This window comes from Mirounga leonina, unplaced genomic scaffold (genome assembly GCF_011800145.1).
Source record: "Mirounga leonina isolate KUSES-001 unplaced genomic scaffold, KU_Mleo_1.0 Mir_150, whole genome shotgun sequence".
NCBI lineage: Eukaryota > Metazoa > Chordata > Mammalia > Carnivora > Phocidae > Mirounga > Mirounga leonina.
Genome location: NW_023270374.1, coordinates 11872469 through 11888734, shown reverse-complemented (window position 1 = coordinate 11888734; position 16266 = coordinate 11872469). Strand labels below are relative to the sequence as shown.

Below are 16266 nucleotides of genomic sequence, written 5' to 3'. Positions count from 1 at the left end.
TGCCCCTCCCTCCAATCACACACACACACTCTCTCTCAAATAAATAAATAAATAAATATGAAAGAAAGAAAGAGAGAAAGAGAAAGAGAAAGAGAAAGAGAGAAAGAGAAAGAAAGAGAAAGAAGAAAGAAAGAAAGAAAGAAAGAAAGAAAGAAAGAAAGAAAGAAAGAAAGAAAGAAAGAAAGAAAGAAAAGAAAAGAAAGAAAGAAAGAAAAAGAAAAAGCCATTGTGAGGCTACTGAAAATGACCAGGCCATGAAAAGACCTTCATCAGAAAACTTTAAGAATACCCAAAGCCAGGCTAAAATAGATTAACATGTAAAAGATGGTCACAGGGATTTGGCAAGCTTCTTCTTTACCAAGTGACTTGACAGTACATCATATCACATAAGCGTGATGTGAAAAAAGGCCAACAGTACAGATCCTGTTCCAGTGCCAGAGAATGGGTTAGGTGGGATGTGCTGTGCCTGTGCTCTTCAAGAATGACATGTTAGGGGCTCCTGGGTGACTCAGTCAGTTGAACATCCGACTCTTGCTTTCGGCTCAGGTCACGATCTCAGGTTTGTAAAATCAAGCCCCACATCGGGCTCTGCACTCAGCACAGAGTCTGCTTGTCCCTCTCCCTCTACTCCTCTCCCTGCTGTCTCTCACTCTCTCTCAAATAAATAAATAATAAAAATCTTTTTTAAAAAAAGGATTACAGGTTAATGCTATTACAGGCACATCCGAAATGGATTTGCACATAATCTTAGAGGCTAGCTTTTCTGGAAAGCTGCATTTAATGCATTGGAATAAATAAATACACGCACAAGTATAATGCACAAGAGTGGTTCTACTTTAGTTTTAATGTCCTTCCACTATATGAGACAGCCTTTAGCCCCTATGCAAGGCTTTGACTCCTAGTGACACTTAAATTACCACCTTCACTAGTTAATATTAGAGCTACAAGCCCCCCCCCCTGCCAAAAGCCCCCCCCCCCTCCCCAGGATACCTCTTTCTCTTTCAAAACGATTCACAGGTCATTCTGTTTAAGCAAACAAAATTTCTTTACTAGGGTTGCAAGCAAGTTTTCTCTACCAAATGGATTCTCTTTTCTAGCCAGAGAGAAGTTCTCAGCCACCCCTTAAAAAAAAAAAAAAAAAATTGTTGTTCTCCAAGTTCTCTAATTGTTGTTAACAACCCCCAGCTGCACTGGCTCCCGTACCCATTTAAAACCCCTCTGCCTGGCTTCACATCCCAGACTTCTTGCAAGGAAAACAGAACTTTAAAATCAGAACCGTCTTGGACCGGACAGTTGCCAAGTCAGCTGCTGCTCCTTAGACTTAGGTGGAATGGCTTATCCTCAGACATTTTGCACAATGCTTTAAGTTACATCTTAATAAAGATAAGCTCATTTTTAAAATGGGAAGAATGAGGAACTGTAAACAGAAGAGCCTCCTCTTATCTCTGTAGATTTTCCCTCCTGGTTGTTAGGTTCCTTATAACCCAGAATGGGGTTCATACAGGGATACTTTACTGTCCTGACATGGAATCTTTATGATTCATATCTTGTCTGCCATTAAGTAGCTCTGAGTTGGCTCACCTCTCTGAAAAACTTTCACCACTGAACTGCTTTAGGAGGGATGGGATTGAAGTTCTATAGAGCCCCGTTTATACTAAGCCAAGAAAATAACTATTTTCTCTTTCCAAGGCTCACTCTGATTTGTTCAAGACTAAAGGATGCTGACTGAAAAGGAAGAGAAGAATGTCAGTCAAATAGTAATATAAGCCTCAAAGGACAATTTGATTCGTTTCCTTTTTTAAATCATTTTATTTATTTATTTTTAGATTTATTTATTGAGAGAGAAAGAGCATGAGCGGGGGGAGGGGAACAGGGAGAGGGAGAGAGAGAATCTCAAGCAGACTCCCCGCTGGCAGAGCCCAACTCAAGGCTCGATCCCACGACCCCGAGATCATGATCTGAGCCGAAATCAAGAGTCGGACACTTAACCGACTGACCCACCCAGGCACCCCTTTTATCATTTTATTGTATTAGAAACTGGAAATAAGGGCCACTGGCTGCAACATGGAAGTTCTCTGCTGAACAGAAAAGCATTCAGTGAAACAAGTTTTATTGAAACATGATTTCATTCATTCAACAAATATTTAGGATTTATTTCATGTTAGAGTGATCTCTATTACCATTTGAGCAGATGAAAACTGACTATAAAATTTGTCAAAATATTTTTCTGAGAGTTTTAGGAGAACCACAGTAATAAGAATTACATAATCACTAGAATTCTATTCATAAATCTTTGTATTCTTTATATCAAATGGAAAATTTTGTGGCCAAAAAAAAAAAGTACTACATGGTTAGATTACAGCTAGTACTACACTTCTTATGATGGAGAAAAAAAAATTCAGATAAACATCCATTTCTAATTTTTAAAAAGTACATTAGTGATATTTAAGGGGAAAAAAGTTTTTATAAAGCAAACAAAGCAGATTATAGCTATATGTAATCAACAACTTTTTATTTTAAAAATGACAATTCTAAAAAATATAAATCTCAGAGCACTACCTCAATAAATCAATGCAGCTCTGTTGCTGAAAAGTTTAAATATGTCTGCCTATTTACTTTGCATTTATGAATAACTACTTAATTTGCATCCTTCCATCTTATCCTTAAATAAGAACCAAAATGTCACCCTCTATCCTAAGACTACAGTGAAGATGTATCAATTCCAAAGCATTGCTGGGGCACTAAAGAAATAAGCTTCTACCCACTTCCCTAGGTGTTATATGGAAGTGTTGAATCACTAAATTGTACACCTGAAACTAATATTACAGTGTATGCTAACTAACTGGAACTTAAAATTTAAAAAAGAAAAAGAAAAAAGCTTCCAACCATGACACTGGACCCTCTTATAGAACAAAGTTTTAGTTATATTTCTAAGACAAGTTATTAACATCAGATAAGCATCCATCAGTACCTCTTTTCCCACTACCAGCCTAATAGCTAATTTGCCTTCTCTCTGAGACTTATTTTTATGATCATGTAAGCCCAACAGAATGCCTAGTCATAAGTGCTCATGGTGGCATGTGCCATGAAATGGAAATCAGTGATACTGCTGGGGCCCCCAGAATGAAGCTCCTTTGAAGTGCATGTGTTTATGTGTGCTCGCCAAATTTTTAATGCCAGTAAAACCAAAAGGCGGTTTGGAATTTTAACTTACAGTAAAATGACCTTTTATCTTTTTAATGTTCCAGGAAGCATCAACTCAATCTAACATTTTTTATTTTTAAACCATAGCATGTTTTGGTAACAGTGACAAAAAGAGTACTTGATAAAGAACTTTGCCTGTTCTGCAAAGGAGGGGAGGGAATGCCACATTTAAGTTCTAATTGGCAAGTGAAAAACTATTTAATTTGAGAGAGCTAAGTCTAAAATGATGGAAGGATTCATTATTCTTTCAAGTAATTACGTAAGAAACTGCAAAGATTCTCACAGAAGAAATCATATGACATACCATTTATCCTACTGTTTATATAAAGTCAGGCCCACACGGGGGCTTCAAAGAGACGGGTAATGGACAATTTCGTAAGCGGGGTGGCAGGTCCGCAGGTGTTCATTTTATTATTATCCTTTATAACTTACAAATTTATTACATTCCTTTAAAAATATATGAAACATTCCATAGTTAAGATGAAAAACAGGGAAAGAAGGGGTAGCTGGACAATTAGAAGCAATATCATGTACAACACTTAATTATCAGCATAACGAACATATTCCTGGATAGTAAGGAACCTGGAGTTATTCTCTGCGTAAGGTGAGGCTAGCTTAATGGGGGAGTAACAGTTACCATATGTGTTCATCAGATGATCAGGCTCTGGCTGAACTGAGTGCCTCAAATCTATTTAGGATGAAGGACTCCCAACAGTGGCACAGAGGTCACTGGCCAAACACACAGTCTTTTTGCCCCTAGGAGCCCCTATGCCTCCTATCCTGAATTGCTTAAGATTTTCCTTAAATATATGGAGTCTGTTTCTCATTGATCCCCATATTCACTGCTTCCTAGTAACCGTTCTAAGGGAGGGACCCCTGAACTTCACAAAGTCTGTCAGGCTCCCACCAGTACAGTGAGGGCAAGCTATAAGGAGAGAAATGCACCCATATAGTGAGATTGGCTATTTATGCCATGTATTTGTATCTATTCTAATTACTTGTGTCAAATCACAAGTTTAAAACAGAAAAAGACTCATTTTTTTCCCACTGGAAGGCTTGATGTGCCTCTGTTTACACAATTATTAGCCATACTGTATACAGCAGCCTCAATAAAGCTCTTCTGTACAGGCCTGGAAAGCACATGTAATTGTACTTTAGCAGGTAAAATATATATTGGGTTTTGTTTTTTTTTTCTCTAAAAGCAGAGAAAATTAATTCTTTTCAGCTGTTTCACTCCAGGAAGAAGCATTTGCTTTGTGTTAAAGCAGCGATTTGTAGGCTGGGCTTTGCCAGCATCTCATGATCTGGGGAGTGGGAGGTGGAGGGATGGGTGTTGCAAACACATTTACATCCAAACTGTCCTCTTTACAAGGCTGTTTGCAGAGGTTATCTTCTGTGATCCATTTTTGACTGTCTCCAAATCTTCTTGTTCCCAGACACTTGTCATTATCCAACATTTCCGAGCCATACTGTTTTGGATTGTTTTTAGAGCATGTAAGGATACTTTATGTGACATTTCATTTTTCTGGAAGAGTGTCAATTTAAAATTTCTGCTAAAAAATCAATAAGGAAATTCTATTTGACACTTAATTCGTTTATTTAATAATCAGTGGAGCCTACTATGGAGGGTGGGTACAAGATTGGATATGACACAGTCCTTGCCCTCAAATGGTTCACAATCTGGTGGTGTGATTCTCAGAGGTAGTGGAATCTTCTAGCACTTGGAAAGATATTTTAAATCCCTGGATCCTCCATGTGAATCACTGGGGCTCAGAGATCTGTGATCTATTCCTTTCAAATAAGTGGGCTCAGAAAAAAAACTTAAGAGGTGCTGGCCTAGAGGGAGGGATAGACACTCTAACACGTCATGGCGAGTGTTACAAGGGATGCCAATTGTATGTTGCAAAAAAAAAAAAAAAAAGCACAAGGAAGGAACAAATTACCTGGGGAAAAAGGTTTCCAAAGGATTCTAAGAAAATTCTTATCTGTCCTGGGTCTTTAAAGAAGGAATGTAACTGGCCCAAGGCATTCCAAGCACAGGTAAAAGCATGTGAAAGTTATTGGGGAAAAAACAGGACCCTCTGGAAGACCAAGCAATCTGGAGTGCCCAGAACTGGGGGCGCTGAGGCTGTGTAGAGGGAAAGGACTAATTGGAAATGACAATGAAAGCATGTTCCGGGGTTAGATCAGGGGAGGACTTTCCCATCAAGTTAAGTAGTTCCCATCTGTCTTCTAGGGAAATGACCAGCAGAGGCAGGAGTATGGATGCATCCTCACAGAAAAATTGAAAGCAGGGAGTGATAGTAAGAGACACAGGTTTTGACTTTACTTTAACACACAAAGTTATTCAACATTTAGCTTAGACATATAATAAACTAATTACATATACTTATGTGGCCCTTCTTTTGACCACTATCCCTCTGAGCCTGGGATTGGTCTCTCTAAGCCACCATTATTAGATCAGGTTCTCATTTTTGCCCTTTCTGCTTCAGGGCAGCCTGCTTCTCTCCTGACTGCCCATTTCTGAGCCCATGGTTAGGTTCTCTGGAACAGCGAGAGAAAAGTCTGGTAACTGTATGGAGGTGGGATAGGAATAGAGTCAGAGCAGCTAACAAGATAGTCTAGAAAAGAGTGACCAGGGACTATAAAGTAGGAGGACACTGATCCCATTTGTCTCAGAGGATCCCAAAGAAGAAAACCAAGATCCACTGATGCAATCTGATAGTCTCAGCTGCCTAAAGATGCAAGAGAGCACCTTGATTTGTTACTGTAGCTCTTTAGACAAACTAGAGGCTCATTTGGCAGTGAGAGGATTTAGAAGGTTTGTTAGTCATCTATTTTGGCAAAAATTACCCCAAAATGTAGTGGTTTAAAACAACAAACATTTACTATCTCAATTTCTGTGGGTTAGGAATTCAGGAGTGGCTTTGTTAGGTGATTCTCGCTCACTTACACACTCCCTCATGAGATTCAGTCAAGAAATCTGTGCAAGGCTGCTGCAGTCATCTGAAAGTTCATTCAGAGCTGAGGCTATTAGCAAGAAGCCCCAGTGTCTTGCTGGCTTTTGGAAGGAGGTCAGAGTTCTTTGCCATGTGGACCTCTCCACAGTGTTGCCTGTCTATACATGGCAGTTGGTCTTTCTGAGAGTGAGAAAGCAAGAAGGATGTCACAATGCCTTTTTTGATCTAGCCTCAGAAGTCACACACTATCACACTGCCATATTCTTATGCCTTGTAAGAGAGTCTCAGGGAGAGGAATTAAGCTCCATCTCTTGCAAATAATTTATGGATAAAGCACATGTAACAGGGTCACACAAGAGGATTTTGAATATTCCTTCATACCTGAGATTTACCAATTCTACTCATGAATCAGTAAACAGAGGACAAACCTTGAAAGTGTCCTGTACTTGAGTCATCCCACCCTTGAAGTGGCCCCACTGGGGCTCTTGTAATTGATATATTTGTCAAGAGGAGAGGTTCAGTAATGGGTTTCTGGAAACTCCACCAAGTGACAATGGGGTTTGATTGAAACTGCTCTTGTGGTGTTATGGAAACACTACTTATGATTTTCAGAAAAGAGAGTGGACACAGAAAAAGCTTAAGTTAGAGACTGTTTTAATTATACTATTCTTTGGGGGGGAAAATGATTGACCAATATATAGTAATCCAGTTCTTGGGTTTTTTTTTTTTTTTTTTTCATTTTGGGAATTGTTTTATTTGGATGGTACAGAAGAAAGACTTCTGAGCTCTCCTGGTTACTAGATATTACTAAGCATTACAGAGCCATGAGTTTATGAAGTTAAACTCTCATGAGGGTTTTATAAGGCAATATAAGAAGTCATGGTCCAAACATAAAGCAAATTAAGTTGTGGCCTGCTTTGGAGCAACTGATAGGGTATAGCATGGGAGAATCCACTTGACCTTGATGTTTGAAATATTCTCCTTTTACAGGCAGAGGTTTATGACAGACACTTATGAGTCCAATCTTCCACTACTGGGATCTGCAGTGAGTAATATTTATACAGTCTTGGTACTGCCAATGCTGGTTACTAACTATCACTGTTCAGAACCTCTAATCAAAGTGTAGAAGACAAGTTAGCTATAGGACAGAATGTGGATGTTAATAACCATCGCAGCATTGCTAGAGATTGAGGTGAGGGTTGGGAGTAAAAAAGAAAGAAGAAAGAACACATGAACTTTCCTGAACTTACATAGTCAAAGGCGTGAGGTATGGTTGAGAGACTGTATAAAGTTGAGGAATCAAGAAATAAATTAAGAAATAGTATGTTACAGTTGCAATAAAATTAAAATTTATGATTTCAAGTTAGAGTAAAAGTCTAACAAAGTCAGGAGGAAAAGGGAGCGGAAAGTGATGTGAACTACATTCTTAATTTTTTTTTCCCCAAAAAGGAGCCACAAACTACTGACCAATCAAGAAATAGAAGCATGAACATATTCTATAGAGTACAGGTGTTTCCAACAAGAATAACCAGAACCAGAGACTGGTGGCTCTGGGACTGAGGTGACCATGGTGACTTTCACATCTCCTTTCCTATCCTTCTATACATACATTACTCTTTTGAACAAATGTAAAAATTCATGTGGTTGGTATCATCTATAAGTTGATACTAGCCTATGTTCACCAGGTTTTAGAAGATAAACTTCACAAACATTAATTCCTCTAGTTAGGTTTAACAAATGACAAGATTTTACTTATTTTAGAAATTCACACTTTACATTTCATTCTTCTTTTTGAAACAGAGAGTAGGAATTAGTTTACAAATTACTACCTTGGTGATAAAAACTAAGATGAGCAAAAATGCTATGATTTATCCTTAAATATGCATTTCTATACTACACCACCAAAAATAAAACGACAACCAAAAAACCTTATAATTTTCAGGATTAACTCTAATGGGCAAGAATCCAGGCTCAGTAAAGAACTGATACTCCAACCTAGGAACAGTCTATGAAGCAGTTTTAGTAACTACCCCCGTCCGGCCCCCAGTACTAAGGGTTATTCTGAGTTTTAATGGAAGGCCCAGGTACATCCTCCTACAAACTCCCTTCTATCTAACCATGGAAGATTTCTTCAAAGGATTCAACAATGATTAAGATACCAAAAAAGCAAATGGCTAATTTGCCTTGGTTTAATAAAAGAGAGCCATTTAAAACTACATTTCCTGGGAGCAACCTGGGTACCAAGTATACTAGGTGGAAAGAGAAAAGGAAAAAAATATATATATATGAGGTTAGTAGTCAGAATCCAAAGTGCATTTTTTTTCCCCTTTGAGGAATTAGGGGGAAAACTTTATGAAAGCTCTTTCAGCTTCTGTAGAAAAAATACTTTTGTACCCTCATAAGAAAGGCTTGCTTTTCTAATTTACAGACTCACTTGTACTACACCAATTCACAACAATCATACAATATAGATCAGGCACCACCCACACCTTCTGTAAGAAAATTTATAGAAAGGGTTGAACTACCACAGTTCCTGTGGATGATCTACAACAGTTATATTAAAAAAAAAAAAAAAAACTTAGGGAAGAATGGATAAATACAAAGTGGTATATCTGTATAATGGAATACCACACAGCAATGAAAATAACAAACTACTGCCACATGTAACATGCACATCAGATACATGTAGTACATACTCTGTGATTCCATTTATATAAAATATAAACCCCAGCGAAACTAATCATGGTGTTAGAAGTCAGCATAGTGGTTCACTTTGGAGGGGTAAAGAATGGGGGTGGGTTACCAGGGGTTTTGGGGGTTGTGGTAAAGTTCTACTTTTTATCTGCTTGCATGAGTGGGTTCAGTTTATAATGATTTATCAAGCAGCTGCAATTATAATTTGTGTACTTTCCTGAATGTGTATATAATTATTTAAAAAGTCAATTAAAAAATAACACATAAGGCCCCCTCCTAGCTTATGCAGTACCTTTATGCAGATTTTTTAAAAATGTGCCCTCTGGATAAATGGATTAGAAAAAGGCATCCCTGTGGGCAGAGGGAGTCCCACAGGTTTGTGGAGGACTGGCTGGTTTTTAACCCCAGTGGTACACTTGGCTAGACACAAAACCGCACATCTGGATGGACATCTGCAAATCTGCAAAACACTCACTTGACCTTTCTTCACCACAGCTTTATGAGGGCAGGGCAGATGTCCTTATTTTACAAAAGAGGAAGTGGCACAGAACAGTAAGACTGATGCACAAAGGCGTCATAGCTAATAAGCGATGGAGCCAGAACAGACTCCGAGGCCAGTAGCTCTTCACATGGTTCTGATTCTGTTTTGGGAGGGGAAACAGGAAGAAGCTTCTTTCTATGTTTGTTACTGTGTATGTTGTTATGGGTTATCTCCATGCTTTGTGGAACTAGGCAGGGAACAAATACATGGTCCAATGTTCTTAATATTGGGGCTTTAGTAAAGGTCCTAGGTTCTAAGCCCATTTGAAAAATATGCTTTAAGCATACACTTAAAAATGAATATTCAACTTTTACATGTTTACTTATGCAAAAAGATCAGTAGAATAGACATGTGTAGATATCAATAAAGCATTCTGGCCTTCCCACAGCTTAACATTATTAACTTATGGACATAAATCTTTCCGTGTCTTGAAAAAAATGAAAGAGAAAGACACACACCTAAGGTATATGTCCAGCTTACCTAGAAGTGTCTGCTTATCTTGGGAGGAGTCAGACTCTGCAGAACACCTGCAAGTTCGGAGAACAATCACTCCTCCAAGCACACCATCTTCACTGGCCAGGAAAGGTGAACCTAGGCAGGAAAGGCAAATGGTCATTTTTCAGTGAATTTTCCCTTTTTCATTTTCAATTTTCATTTGATTATAAGAACAAAAATGTGGTATGAATAAATCTTGAAAGATGCCCATTTTCTGACAACCACCATTGTTCATGCCTTGTATAGGCCTGATGGCAAACACAGGCCTATGCCCAAAGAGGGGCCATTTGGCAAAGACAATCCCAGATGCTGCCAAAAAGACTTGAGTGGGGGTGGAGTGTGCATTACAGTATTCAGAATGGAATTGGAAACACTACCAGATTAAAGGACCAAAACACAAATACAGGAAAAAATGCTCAGCAAGTCTCTTTGATCAGCTCTTAGGGATCACTTACCAGGCTCTCCCTGCTGTCAGGGGCATGCCACCAAAAGCTTTGATTTACTACCTTAAATTCAATTTTAAACAATAAGCCACAAACTTTATTACAAACATTTAAAAATGATCCTGATGGTTTACACAAATAAGGGTGAAACTGTATTTCTATTATAAGAGTCTGGTGGTTAGAAACAACCAGGCCTCTTTGGGATCTCACACACTGAACCATTGTGAGCATTTCAAGAACACTACATTTTAAAACCCCTCATTTTTCCTCCCCAAGGACATCTTCTTCAAACATCTGGCATAGCAAGTAAGCACGTGGAGAACAAATGCAAATTAACCCAAGCACTATCAAAGAAAGTAATAAAAATAAAAACCAACCAAATTGGATTTGGGGAAGCTTCTGGTTAAACTTAGTTGATTAAACACATATATTTATCTCCACTCCTTCCAAAGGCATGGCCCAATGAGGACAGAGAGAAAGGCAAACGAGAAAAAAACTGACCTTTTAGAAAATGAAAAGAAGATGGACATTAGTTGGCTCACCTAGTGGGACCACAGAAGCTGAAATCTAAGCTTTCATGGTGGGACAGGGTTGAAATTGGGGAGGTCACCTATAAGAAATCACCCAGTTTTGTCATGAAACCCAAAAAGAATTGGAAATTGGAAGCCTCCAGTTTCTCTGAAGGCAGGGATATGGGGTGGGGCTGAAATGAAGATGGCTGGTTTAGAGTGTCCAAAAGGACCCTCTACACCAGGTGTCAGTAAGCTATGACTTATCTGGTCTACAACCTGTTTTGGTACTGTCTACAAGAGATGTGTGTTTATTTTACAATTTAAAGGGTTATTTAAAAAAAAGAAAAAGGAACGAGGGACACCTTGGTGGCTCAGTCTGATAAGACACCCTTATCAGTGTCTGCCTTCGGCTCAGGTCATGATCCCAGGGTCCTGGGATCAAGTCCCACATCAGGAAGCCTGCTTCTCCCTCTCCCACACCCCCTGCCTGTGTTCCCTCTCTCTCTCTCTGTGTCTCTCTCTGTCAAGTAACTAAATAAAATCTTAAAAAAAAAAAAAGGACGAGAAGGAGAAGAATATGTGATAGAGACCATGATGTAGCCCAAAAAGTCTAAAATCTTTACTTTCTGGTCCTTTCAGAAATAGTTTGCCAACCCCTGATCTAAAGCCCCAGATTCCTGCATAGAGAGGAAGTTACTTCTTCCTAACCCAGGAGATGCCAGGATATTTACTCTTTAGAGAGGATGAACCAGAGGGACTTGAGTCTTGGGGGCATCAGACTCAGCATAGGGCAGGAGAGAGGCTCCACAGTGAATATAGAATGTGGAAGTGGAAGTCTTAATGCTAAACAGTGAAATAACCAACTCCTTTACCCAGAGGCTCCCAGGATACAAGAAGTCAGGCTGATATCCTCCAAACAAAAGACTGGATAACTCCCTTCCAGCCACACAACCAGCTCAGGAATAAAGACCTATCTGAGAGACCCTAAAAATTTTGCCTTACGGTAAGAGCTTCCAGATGACAAGTATGACTCATTCAGAAGGTTTTCACAGTTCAGCTTTTTGGTATTTAACTGTTAAAAAGTATAGACTACCTAGGATCACTAGTGGTTTCAGTTAGGCCTCTAGAAAAGACAGAGACCAAAACTAAAAAGCAACACAGAGAGAACTTAGGCAAATGCATTGAGCAAAAGAAAAGAAAAGAAAAAAAGAGAGAGAAATCAGAAGAACCGGCCAGAAGGTCCAATATCTGAATACTAGGAGTTTCAGAAAAAGAGCATAGAGGAAATGAAATTTCAAAGAAAGAATTCAAAAACATTTCCAAGAATTGAAAGGTAAGTGCTTGGACTAAAAAGGCTCATCAACCTCCCAGAACAACTCATGAAAAAAAAAAAAGTGCCATGGAGGTACATCACTGAAATATCAAAATATTGAAGAAAAAGAGAAAAGTCTAAAAACTCTCAAGTAGGGGGAAAAAAGTCACACGGAAAGCAAGGGTATCATAACAGCATCAAAATTCTCAACGTAACACTGGTAAGTAGAAGATTAGAAGGCACCTTCTTCAAAATGCTAAAGGAAAATTATTTCCAACCTAGAATTCTATACTAGGCCAAAATGTCAGTCAAGTGTGAAAACAGAATAAAGCTCTACAAAGTCTCAAAGAATTTACCTCCCAGGTACCTTCTCAGAAAGCTGTAGGATGAACGTGCCTTGGCAAAGTGAAGGAATAGGGCACATAATGAGAAAAAAAAATGAGATCTGGAAACAGGGGATCCAAAACAAGAGAACAGAAAAAGATTCCAAGATGGCATGCAGCTATGCAGCAGGCTTAGAAAGTGGACAGTCCAAATTGAAACAGGAAGCCAGAGGAGGCTGGAAAGATATTTCCAAAGGGAAAATAAATCAAACTTACAGAATATATGTTGGGTTTGAAATTATTAAGAGGAAATGTTTCAGATTTTGAGGGAAGTTTGACAATCAAGAGTGACTGGTATAAAAAAAAAAAAAAGAAACCTAAACAATAATGAGGCAAGTATTAACTGCAGAAAAAAAATAATAATTTGTGTAAGAAAGGAAATAGAACCACAGTACACTATGTAGTGCAGATGTCAATAGCTGGAGCCAAAAATATAAACTCACAATACTGATGAACTAAAAAAAAAAAGGGAGGGGGACATAATACATTAAGAGGAGGAATGGTACATGTAATATGTGTAGGTTTGGGGTTGGAAATATAGGGGAATTAAATCTTGCCCTTTCCTGGTATGAATATGAAGATATCTCCATTCGATATATAAACAATATCTAAAATTGAAAACTGAAGGAATAGTAGTACAAATGTGTTATGTTGAATTACAGATATAACTTCTAAATGAAATAGCTATGAGAGTTAAAAGTAGTAGCCTCAGGGGAGAGGAAGCTGGGGGAGAGGGGACTGGATTGGAACAGGGAATCATTCATTTTCGTTTTAAGTCTGGGGGTATTGTCTTTTTAAACCACTTACTTGTTTTGCCTTGCAAAGAAAAACAACACAAATTTAAACTGTGGAACTGGACTAAATTTTTTAATCCTCAGCCTCTTAAAGAAGGGGTAAGGAGACAGGAAATTCAGTCATTGAGAAACTACCCTGCATCGGGGCTTGGTTCCACGCTTTCATGTTCTACAGTTTGATTTTCAGAACCACTGAAGGGGGTCAGAGAAAATCTCCCCAAAATGTGTCATTTTGGCATGTGGACTATTTTGAGCTGAAGGCAATCGAGACCCTGTGGGCTCAAGAGAAACTTTTGCCTCACCCTTAACTACCTAGAAGAATCTAAATTGGGGTCTTTCCTAGAATTAGAGTTATCACCAGGAATAAATTTTATCTGAGTAACCCATCTGTATGGCAAGGCAAATATCTAATTACCAAACATCTGTTCTTATTGCCTATGAATTGCCCTCCTCCCCTTTGAAGCCCCAGGCCCCTATCCCATTCCTTAGCTCAGCATGACATAAATAACTCATTGTACCTTTTTGCCTTTGAACCTCTCATGTATAAGGAGTTCCTGTATGTATGAAATTAAATTTGACTTTCTCCTGTAAATCAGTCTCATGTCAATTTAATCTTTAAACCAGGTGGAAGAATCTTTGAAGGATAGAGGAAAATTTTCCTCCCCAACACTACTGTGCCATGAGGTGTTTTCACGTTACAGATGAAGAACCTAAGGTTCAGAGAGTTGAGCAGAGTATGTGGTTTTCCCTTATGATTCTCTGAGCCCATAGTCCTTGTTTGCTTTGCAGCAATGCCTGTCAGGGAATGGGAAACTTCGGATAAGCTCACATTCCAGCTGCTGTTAGAAACCTCCACCCCACCAGCACTCAAACTCTTGATACCTCTAGAACAGTTCCTTTCCCTACCAAATCCAGGAATTTCTCCTAGGTTCCTAATAGCTCATCCAAGCTCAAAACTCTCTATCTCTTCCCTCTTCAATGACTCAACACATGAAACCATGTTAAATTCCAACAGTTCTCCCTATGACTGTACTTGTGCTAGTTTCTGCCCCTTCATTTCCACTGACAAGACCCTCAATGTACTCTCATTGTACTGAAAACAGTGTAGTAGGCTCCATGCTCCAGTCATCCAAATCTCTAAATTAATTAATTAATATGTACTATGTGCCAGGACTCTTCTAGGCACTGGGGATATAGCAATGAAAAAAAAAGAAGTCCTTGCTCACATCTAGTTGAACAGGTTAGGGGACAAGTAAATTTACAAGTCAATAAAGAAATTCATCCAGTTATTGATAAGCACTGTGAAGAAAATGAATCCTGGTAAATGATAGAAGGTGTGACTTGAGCAGGGGCTACTTCACATCAAGGGTCAGAAAAAGCCCCTTTTGTTAAGGAGCTAACCATGTGAAGACCTGAGGGAAGAACATTCCAGGCAGATGAACAAGCAAATGCAGAGACGTTAAGGTGAGAAGGAACCTGGATGTTCAGGAAATACAAGGAGACTAGAGTGGTAAGAGCTGAGTGAGGGAGAGGGAAGAGAGGGCAGAACATAAATTCAAAGAGAGGCAGGGCCAGGTCACACAGGGTTACAAAAGGCCTTGTGGGTACAGCAAGGAGGTTAGATTTTACTCCAAGTGTGATGAAAAGATGATTTAATCTTTAACCAGGACAACAACAGTTCTTGTTTGCACGTGCAAAAGGTTGCTCTGTAGTATGAAATGGATTGGCAGGGCAAGCATGGAAGCAACAAGTCACTAAAAAAGGTGTCGTGGCAGCCCAACTGACAGATAACAGTGGCTGAGGTGAGCCTGCTGGCAGTGGAGTCTGTCAGTAGAAGCTGGGTCTGGGATATACTCTGCAAGTAGAACCAAAAGGGCTGTTCACAGAATGAATATGGGAACATGTGAAACTCTAATAAGAAGTATGCACCCCAGCTATGATTACATCATTAAACCATTCAAAAACTTCCAATGACTCCCAGGTGCCCACAGAACAATGTCCAAATGCCTTAGCCTGGTATAGTCCTCCTCTCTCTTCCCAATCTTATCTCCCTATTTATTTTTACACACCAAATGCTTTAGCTAAATTGGACTTCTTGTATCCCATTTCTCCAAGATTTCCCCCTGGGCCCATTTGTGAACTATTCTTCCTGAATCCTTTTCTCCCCATGAACTGAATCTATCCTCAGTGCCTTTTATACAGACACACCTCTCTGGGGTGAGGGTATCATCTCACCTTTAAAGCACCTTTAGTGACTAATGCTTCCACTTATTCACCGCCTTCTCCTATCCCCAACCTCCTACACACACACACACACACACACACACACACACACTCCCACTTACACCACTGCAGTGTGGCATTGAAGATAGCAAGACAGGATGTTAATGCAGTGAAAGGAGATGGGGCCCCCAGGGCACCATCGAAGCTACAGCTGGACTTCCCCCTCTCAGTATGCATTCATTCAATAATTTAATGAAACAATGATTAGAGTATGTTTGAAGATTTCAAGTTTTTCATGGAAAGTACTCAGATTTCATATTATCACTGTGATGTTTAAAAAAAAAAATACTGACTCAGACAGAAGGCCTTGTTTTGAGTCTGAGGGTAGCAACTATGTATTCTTAAGAAAGACATTTTTTTTGTAATCCATGCTTCGGTTTCTTAAATTATAAATCATGGATATTAAAAGACATCTTTCTGGTTGTTATAAGGACTGAATTATACATATGAACTCTACAACCTCTGAAGAGCTATTTAAACATTTGGTGGTAGTAACAATGATGGTAGGAAGACACTTCAGCATTTTGCTGGTTCTCAAAAATTGTCAGGCTGAACAAGATCTATTACTGTACCTACTTGGTTAACCCTCCACAACAGCCAGAACCAGTGTTCAACTGACATTCAGTGGTGGTGATAGGATATCAA

The 16266-nt window shown here is 39.1% G+C and overlaps 1 protein-coding gene across 3 annotated transcripts in view; it reads right to left on the bottom strand.

The window, feature by feature from the left end:
* TASP1 (taspase 1) overlaps positions 1-16266 on the bottom strand; it is a 303312-nt gene that overhangs the window by 57174 nt on the left and 229872 nt on the right. For all 3 annotated transcript variants that reach the window (XR_004679429.1, XM_035005826.1, XM_035005827.1), the window contains one exon: positions 9880-9990. Coding sequence is in view for 2 of the 3 variants with exons in the window: in XM_035005826.1 (XP_034861717.1) it covers positions 9880-9990 (111 nt within the window). In the remaining variant the exon portion in view is untranslated. The remainder of the gene's footprint in view (positions 1-9879; positions 9991-16266) is intronic.